This window comes from Pistacia vera, unplaced genomic scaffold (genome assembly GCF_008641045.1).
Source record: "Pistacia vera cultivar Batoury unplaced genomic scaffold, PisVer_v2 Contig1405, whole genome shotgun sequence".
Lineage (NCBI taxonomy): Eukaryota > Viridiplantae > Streptophyta > Magnoliopsida > Sapindales > Anacardiaceae > Pistacia > Pistacia vera.
Genome location: NW_022195473.1, coordinates 39,160 through 48,705, shown reverse-complemented (window position 1 = coordinate 48,705; position 9,546 = coordinate 39,160). Strand labels below are relative to the sequence as shown.

Below are 9,546 nucleotides of genomic sequence, written 5' to 3'. Positions count from 1 at the left end.
TTAGCTAAATCTGAAATATTGGGGGTTAAAAGAAATTATGCAAAAATTAATAATAAAAATAATATTATATTAATATTTAAAAAGGGTAATTTAGTAATTTAAATAACATAGCCATCAATTTATTCCTCCTAACCAAGCATATTAATATAACATACCCACCAACTAACCAAATATATTTTCTTAAAAATTTACAGTAATCTTCAAGGTAATATAATATTCCAGTAATCCAACATTCCCACTGATCTAACATTCCTTGAACCAAATGCACCTTGAGAGTTGTTGTCAACTTGTTTGACCAAACTGGCTCCAAATTTTCCCAATACTATTCTTCCGCGTTTAACCCACTTCAGTCCTTCTTTCATTTGTCAATATAACTGAGACTAAGACACATTATCTCTTTATCATTCTCTTGTAAACCAAATGAACATCATGAGTTCCAGAATGAAGCTGCTTTCTTTATCTTCTTCTTCAAGATTTTCCCACTTTTTCTGTATTTGCTTCTTTATAATTTTTCTTATAATTCAGAAATCCATTGCTCAAAATGCTACTGCCTCCACTGACCCCACTGAAGGTACAATCTTTTTCTTTCTTTTTGTATTTTGTTTTTCACTCCATCTGTGTCTATTTCACTATTTATATGTATTTATTCTTTTGCATATTAATCATAATTTTGTTAGTGTACAACAAACTCTCAGGTAAATGATTCTTCATTCATCGCTTACAGATATTGATAGTTTTTTATTCATTGTTTAGACAAAATCTTTGTCAAAATAGAAGTTTGGAGTTTGAATCTTAAAGGGTATAAATACACATCATCTTTTGGACATATATAAATATGAGTTAACGCAGATTTTTAACCCAAATTTATGATCATTGATTCATGATAATCTAATCTGTTACTGATTCATTGTTTTAGGTCAATGGATCTAACACTTTAAATAATTGAGATTCAATAAAATACACACATTCAATGCATTTGGAAAATAACATAATTTAAATTCAATCTCACTCATTCAAATGTTTTAATCTAATGGTTTAAAAATAATGCCAAAATTTGTGTAACTATATATATATATAAGGTCCACCAATAACTTCAACTGGGGAATAATTTTTTTTTTTTTTCTAAAATAGGTAGAAGGGTATAAGAGTTTCAAAATATAAAAAAAGGTACAATATATATAATTACTATTAAAAAAAAAAAATTAAGAAACCCAAAAAAATTAAAACTCTTCAGAAATTTAAAAAAAAAAAAAAGGACAATTAAAATTAAAAGATAGTTTGAAATTACGACAAAAACAAAGAAAAATTAAAATCGAAATTTAAAAACTAAAAAAATTAAAAAACCATCAAATTTTAAAAAGAAATTAAAAAAATAAAGCCATAAAAATATAATTTAATTGTTTTCACAAAATTTGGTTTTAAAAGATATTTTTCATTAGTAAAATGTTGAAAACTATCTAATACTATTATTAAACCATATAAAAAAAATTGCTTTTCACATAAAATATGAAAAATATATATACTTCTATTATTCATTGTTTGTAATTGTTGATTACATTTTTTATTTGAGTCCATATATAGTTTTAGCTCCAGCTCTGACAAAGGGAAAATAAAAATAAAAATTAAGAACATTATGAAGAAATAGTACAGATAAAAATGGTAATTTTCTATGTAGAACCATTACAAATGTATTTATTTTTTGAATAAAAAAATTATAAAAATTTGGCATAAAATATATATTCATCCAGATTTGTATTAAATTCAATATGAATGGTGTTGTGAGCAGTGAGGGCATTGTATTCAATATTTGAAAAATGGGGAGCAGAAGCAGTGGAAGGATTGTGGAACATAAGTGGAGAGCCATGCAGTGGAACTGCCACCAATGATACTGAATTTGAAGACCCTATCAATAATCCTGCTATCAAATGTGATTGCACTTATGACGATGGCTCAACCTGCCATATCACCCAACTGTAAGCTTTCCTTTCTCTTTGCTCGGATCATGCGGGCCGTGATGTTTACAAGTTTATTGTTCAATACTACAAGTTCGATATTGTAACAACAGACTTATAATAATAATGATAAAAATACTCAAATATGACTTGGAATTGCGATATTTTTAGTTTGTGAATGCAGATAAAGATTTAATTTATTTTGCAGGAGGGTGTATGCACTGAGCAAAAGAGGAGTGATTCCAAAAGAACTGGTGAATTTGAAATATCTGACATTTTTGTATGATTTTTCCCACTCATTTAATTTTTTTTAATATATATATTCATCATGATGAGATCATCGGACACTAATTTTTTATCATCTTTTTCTGATTGAGTTTTGTAGGAAAATCGATCAAAACTATTTCACTGGTCCCTTGCCTGCATTTATTGGAAATTTATCTCGATTGAAGTTATTGTGAGTATAAGTTTCATGGTTTCCATCCAATGCTTCCATGCATATGTATTATCTCCAAATCCGACTTTTATCCTTAATAAAATCAAGTTCATAATTACTTATTAATAGAAAGAAAAAAAGAAATTATAATCGCATATTATTACAAACATTCGTGTAACGTCCCGGTTCACTATCAAAGTCTTATTGAATTTTATTCCTTACCCACATTAAATAGTAAGACTCAGAATGTGTCTCCTTGATTTGAACCTTATGACTTCATCATTAAAAACAAACCAACAGTGCTCTTGATTAACAAATATTTATCGTGCAATCTGTAGAATATAAAATTTAAGATAAAGGAGAGGATCCTAGTTCGTAAATCCGAAGCATTTGTTTTTCTTTTGAGTGATATGCATAGTTTTAAGTTATTATGTTAAAATGATACTAAATAATGTGACAACTAATTCTTTTAACTAATAACTGACTTTGATTCTTGAAAAGGGAAATTTTTTAGAAATTTTATCTTTTAATACTTAAGGTTATGCTGCTAATTGATGCCTGTTTGTTTGTTCTTTTGGCTGTTTCCAGGTCAATTGCCCACAATGCATTCTTTGGGCCAGTCCCCAAGGAGCTTGGAAACCTTAAGGAGTTAACTGTTCTGTAAGTCTTAAAAGTTTTCTCTCTTTTCAATTGGGTCCGTGATTAGAAATCAGTTTTTGTTTGGATTCACATAACTGCTGATTCCTAAAGAAATATATTTATTTCATAAATGTTATGCAGGTCTTTTGTTTCCAACAATTTCTCAGGAACACTCCCTCCAGAACTTGGTAACTTAGCCAAGCTTGAGCAAATGTAGGTTCCAACTTTCTTATTTGTTTCAGTGTAGTACTAAATTTGACACGAAAGATTTTTGTCCTATTAAATTAAGAAACTTTTGATTGATGAATTTAACAGATACATAAACAGTTGTGGATTGAGTGGTGAAATTCCCTCATCTTTCGCTAATCTTCGTAATATGCAAACTATGTAAGAAAGATCCCCATCTACATGTTTATGGCATTCTATTTCTGCTGGAAGATTACTTTGCCTGAAATTAGCGTACAATGAGTGTCTGTAAAATTTCAGGTGGGCATCAGATAGTCCTTTTACAGGCAAAATACCTGATTTTATTGGGAATTGGAGCAAGCTCTTATCCCTGTAAGCTGCGAAAACTTTTGCATATTTATCTTCAGTTGTGTTATGTGAATGATAACATAGAGTTGATTGAATGTTCTTGCAGGAGATTTCAAGGGAACTCCTTTGAAGGTCCTATACCATCAAGTTTTTCTAACTTGATCTCATTGGCCTCCTTGTTAGTATATCTTTTTGTGTTGATTTTTTGATATCTTACTCTTCTTCCTTTTCTCTATGTAAAGAGAAATCATATTAGTCTTGTTCGAATTAATTTTGTAGGCGTATCAGTGATATATACAACATTAGCTCTTCTCTTGATTTCATTAGAAGAACGAAGAACTTAACTGATTTGTAAGTTTACACATACTTAAATTCACATTTTCTATTCTTCTTGATTAATCTTTTATTTTTTACACTAATCAGTTGTTTTCTTATTTGTAGATATCTGAGAAATGCTTTGATCACTGGTAATATTCCTTCTGACATTGGAGAATACCAAGAGTTAATGACTCTGTAAGTTGATATTAGAAACAAAATCTCAAATGCACTGCCACTAATTTCTTGGTTTTAATCGAAAATTCATCTTTACTTTGCAGGGACTTGAGTTTCAACAATTTAACTGGTGAAATCCCGAGTGCTTTATTCAATATCAGTTCTCTTACTCACTTGTAAATTCATTAACTTGCCATCTGTCAATTTAAAGATCTTCAGTATTGAAGAGTTAATAGTTTGTTTAAAATTTTGATATGAGCCTTATGCCTTCCATTCAATATCCAGGTTTCTTGGAAACAATAGTCTGTCGGGAAACCTTCCGAGCCAAAAAAGTTAAAATCTTCAAACCATGTGAGCCTTTGTTGTATATATATGACTGCATTTGTGTGTGTATGTGTTTGTCTGTATATTATAACAAGTCAATGATAAATGTTACATTTCTTTTTTTGTGTTATCTAGTTCTGTAATTTTGTAGATACTCCAATATAGAGGATCTATGTGTGCCAGATGAATTTTGGAGTGAGCAGTAAATTGACAAAAACGAAGGAAGATATAGTGTTACGTACCAATGTTATGGTGCATCCTTTCTATCCTATAATCAATGTCATAGGTTAACTGCAAGATTTTCTGAATTTTTTCACTGTTTCTATTGATCCAGTGGTTGCAAGAGAAAAGTTTGATATGTATCATGGAATTAGTCCACTGATAAAAGCAATAGAATTCTTTACATACAAACTCCTTTGAAAATCCACTCAGTGCATTTCTCTAAATGCCAAAAAAAAAATTGATGGAAGCAATTGAATTCTTCTCGGAATTGTTCTACTGTCAGGTGGCTAAACTTAACAATTTTCTGCAGAGATTTATCATACAATTATTTATCAGGAACTTTTCCGTCATGGGTGACTTCAAATTTGCAACTGTATGTCTCTTAAACTATTATACTTGCTTTCTTCATCTTCATTTTCTAGAATTAAAGACTTAGCTTTGGAGCTAGATTAGCATTGTAGACCTCATATGAGCATCTTTCCTTATGTTTTGTTCTCTTTTCTAGCATTCAAAGGGCTGATATCAAGCAAAAATCTTCATTTTCTTGTGATTGATTCTCCAACAAAAAGGGTACTTTAACCATTTGGGATAACATGAATAAAGCATAACACATTTCATAATGCCCTTGTTATATAATCCCTGCATCTATACTTCAACAACTAGAATACTTCAGATTTTGGAATACATTTGATCGTTGCTTTGAATTATATAGGAATCTGGTGGCTAACAACTTCGCATTTGATAGCTCAAATAGTAGGTGAGCTAAAATTCCTTTTTTGATATGTGAAGTGTCATATTTTTTCATATTAACTAATTATCACATTGCTTTTTGAATCTTCAATACAAATAAGCAGTGATGTTTTATGTGCTTGCCAGTGTCTTCCCTGGATTGAACTGTCTTCAGAGAAACTTCCTTTGCAATAGGAATACTCCGCGCTGTAGGCCGTTTTCTTTCTTCTATTTAATTCTTTTTCAATAATATAGTGTCAAAATGCATTTAAATGCTGTTATTAAAATTAATACTATTTCATCTTCGTATTTTCAGATGCAAATTTTGCAATCAAGTGTGGTGGTAAACAGATGACAGCTGATAACATAGTCTATGAGACCGAGAACTCATCTTTTAGTGCGGCTTCATTTAATGTAACGAGTACAGAAAAATGGGCAGTTAGTAATGTGGGGTTGTTTTCTGATAGAGAAGATCCATCATACGTGCAAAATACACTCGCACAAGTGACCGGAACCCGAACGCCAGAGCTTTATCAGACTTCAAGACTATCTCCTGGATCACTTAGATACTATGGCCTTGGTCTTGAGAATGGCCCTTATAATATAAGCTTGTTATTTGCCGAAACAGTTTTTGATGATCGAAGCTCACAAACATGGAAGAGCCTTGGTAGGCGTGTTTTTGATATCTATATTCAGGTAAACTTATCCTGAGTTCATATTCATATTGTACATGGATTCCTTTATTTCAATTCCATATACTTCAATTGAATTGAGAAATATGATTTCTAACTCCCACATTGTCCTCTAGGGAACTCTCAAGTTAAAGGATTTTGATATATCAAAGGAGGCAGGCGGTGTTAACAGAGCAATTACAAAGACTTTCAATGCTATTGTGTCTGAGAACCATCTTGAAATTCACCTATTTTGGACTGGTAAAGGTACTTGCTGCATACCTAAACAAGGTGATTATGGACCATCAATTTCGGCTATTAGCGTCGTTCCAGGTGAAACTTGTGATTCCTTTTCATATTCATTTAAGATGACTTGTACTACATGTGCTTATCTGCTTCTTACTACTACTAACTGAATTCAGATTTTGTACCAATTGTGAGCGGAATACCGCCAAATGCTATACGCAAAAAGAACCGGACAGGGTTAATTGTTGATATTGCAGTCCCTCTGGGAATTCTGGACTTCATACTGATATTTACAGTTTTTTACGTAAGGAAAAAAGAAGATGATTATGATCAGAAAGGTAAGGAAACCATAGATGGTGTAAAAATCATCCATAGCAGTTGCTACATTGCTCACTTACTCGTGCACATTTTTTTTAAGCAACACAACTTTAGATTTCAAATATAGGATTCTTTGCATTCCATGAGAAATTGTTTAATAGGTAGTAACGTCTTGTAATATAAATACTTCGGTGTTATGTGACTAATGCTATGGAAGTGTATATAGAAATACTATTAAGGTCCCCCATTCAAGAAAATCCATTTATTTTGAGTTTGAATATGCAGTGCTACAAGCAATAGGTCCTAAACAAAACACTTTCAGTTATGCTGAGTTGAGATCTGCAACAAATAACTTCGACTCTTCAAACAAGCTCGGAGAGGGAGGATTTGGACCTGTGTACAAGGTAACTTATATCTTTCTAGTAAATCATTACTTTACCTTGGAAGAAGTTGTATGTCAATTTTCACTAGCTATTGTTCTTCACAGGGTACACTTTCGGATGAAAGAATAATAGCTGTGAAGCAACTTTCAGCGGGATCTCATCAAGGGAAAGATCAGTTTATAAATGAGATCGCCACCATCTCTGCAGTGCAACATTGTAATCTTGTGAGACTATATGGTTACTGCATTGAAGGAACGAGACGACTCCTTGTTTATGAATACCTCGAAAACAAAAGCCTTGATCAAGTGTTGTTCGGTATGAGAATGCACATTGTGATTATATATTCATTGGTACAAAATATAAATTTAATGAGTCCAAGTTTCATATTATGAAACTAAACCACTTAGAAGAAGCAATATATTTCCTTAGGGTTGTATAACACTGTTTTAGAAAGCTCTAAATTTCTCCTTAATTGAGATATATTATCCTTGAATCCTAAATTTCCCAATTCAATAGATATTAACTACTCTTTGAAGTTTCAACTAATGGAGCTACCATTTTTGCAGGAAATAGTGAGTTGCATCTTGATTGGCCTACCCGGTTTAGTGTATGCATGGGAACGGCAAGAGGTCTAGCCTATCTTCATGAGGAATCAAGACCAAAGATTGTACATCGAGATGTCAAAGCAAGTAATATCTTACTTGATGCCGAACTCTACCCCAAAATTTCAGATTTCGAATTGGCAAAGATGTACGATGACAAGATAAGTCACCTCAGCACCAGAGTTGCAGGCACCATGTAAGCTTCTTCAACCATTTTTCACATTGAAGCATGTATAAGAACTCAGTGAAAGTCTAATTTTATAATTTAATTAAATTTACATATCTAGACTTCAGAATTTTAACCTTTAACTATTGTCAATCATCTTGTAGAGGCTATCTAGCGCCGGAGTATGCAATGCGTGGACACTTGACAGAAAAAGCTGATGTATTCAGTTTTGGTGTTGTTGCTTTGGAGATTATTAGTGGAAGAGCAAACTCTGGCAATAGATTGGACACTGAAAAAGTTTATCTTCTTGAATGGGTAAAGAATAAACTTCAACTTCGTTTCATTTTCTTTGCTTTCTCCTGTGTACTAAATTAGACAAACTCATTTTTCTCCTTGCAAATGGTCTTCTCTACATGATATTTATAGGCATGGAATCTTCATGAAAATAACCGAAGTTTGGGGTTGGTCGATCCCACATTAACCGAATTTAATAAAAATGAAGCTCTTCGAATAATTGGAGTAGGGCTGTTGTGCACTCAAGCATCACCAATGTTGCGGCCACCCATGTCAAGAGTTGTGGCCATGCTTGCTAGAGACATAGAAGTGGGGACTGTTACTTCCAAGCCAAGTTATTTGACTGACTGGGATTTTAAGGACATAACAAGTGACTTTGTTAATAATGAAGATAGTGTTGCAACTTCATTCGAAAAAAGCTATGGGAATAAGAAAAGTGAATCTAACAATCCAACTGTTCTTCGCCATGGAGTTGATCCATTACTCTCCCCAGTAGATGTCACTCAGTTCACTGACATAATATCAGATGGGAGGTGAGAAGAAGTCATAATTTATATATGTTTGCACATTTTCAGCTGCAAACAACAATAAGACTTGTAATATTTGGGAAGTTATCAAAGTTGTATTAAGAATATGAGACAATTTATAGAATATTAGGATCATTATACTGAATGGAGTTTAGCAGAAGTTCACTTTGGTTTCTTCTTTTTTTGTTGCACTTGTAGCCGTTGAGATTATAGAGCTTATGTTTCAGCAACTTTGTTTGCAGCTTAGAAGTGGACCATTAAATGAAAGGTTCACAGTTCAATGTTGGACACCAATAAGTTAGATGTAATTATTTTTTAATGTCAAGTCAACAATTTGTATCTTTACGGGGGTTAACAGTTCAATTCGCTATAAGACACGTTTCCTCGATTAGCCAGATTCCGGCGGTGGTGGCCGGAATCTGGCACTGCGGGTGGTGGGGGTGTTTTTGTCATTTTACATATTGGGGTGTTTAATTAAATTAGAAAACCTTGGGGTTTTTTTTTATAAATTTATAAATTTTACCTCGTAATACTCCTCTATCCAACTACCCAAAATTATTCCCAAAATCATTCCCAAAATCCTATCCAAAATAATGAACCAAACGTACCCTATATTGTCCTTTTTCCTTTCATATCACCAGTAGCTATCATTTATTATCTGAAATCCAAAGATTTTAGTGAACACTAGGCTTACTTGAGCTTCAAATGGTACATGTTAGCAAATCCCCTTGTCGGCTTCCATTGAAACTTGTTTGTTCATTTTGCATGTATATTTGAAACAGCTTAGGAGGAGAAGAGTGCCTATCCTACCTCTCAACAACATTCTCCATTTGTTAGGCTAAAGCTGAAGATTCGATGACTCCTTCCTAACTCAATTACAGTGATTGATAGTGCCCAAAAATCAACGTCAACAATATCAGAAAGTGGCCTCACAAGAGCTTCCTATTGCATACTTTTGAAGCTGATGATATTTTGCTAGAAATATTGTGAAAAACTCATATTTGTCAAACT

General features: G+C 32.5%; 1 protein-coding gene across 1 annotated transcript; it reads left to right on the top strand.

Annotated features, from left to right (window-relative positions):
• The first annotated feature begins 429 nt into the window (after window positions 1-429).
• Window positions 430-8,545, top strand: LOC116123245 (probable LRR receptor-like serine/threonine-protein kinase At1g56130). The gene is given in 24 exon segments (XM_031409041.1): window positions 430-571; window positions 1,787-1,973; window positions 2,161-2,232; window positions 2,338-2,409; window positions 2,977-3,048; window positions 3,169-3,240; window positions 3,343-3,414; window positions 3,514-3,585; window positions 3,668-3,739; window positions 3,841-3,912; window positions 4,003-4,074; window positions 4,158-4,229; window positions 4,339-4,404; window positions 4,910-4,972; window positions 5,312-5,356; window positions 5,476-5,537; window positions 5,645-6,024; window positions 6,137-6,332; window positions 6,422-6,583; window positions 6,849-6,967; window positions 7,051-7,261; window positions 7,513-7,744; window positions 7,879-8,029; window positions 8,141-8,545. Coding segments are annotated over 24 exon segments (3,141 nt in total).
• The last annotated feature ends 1,001 nt before the right edge of the window (window positions 8,546-9,546 follow it).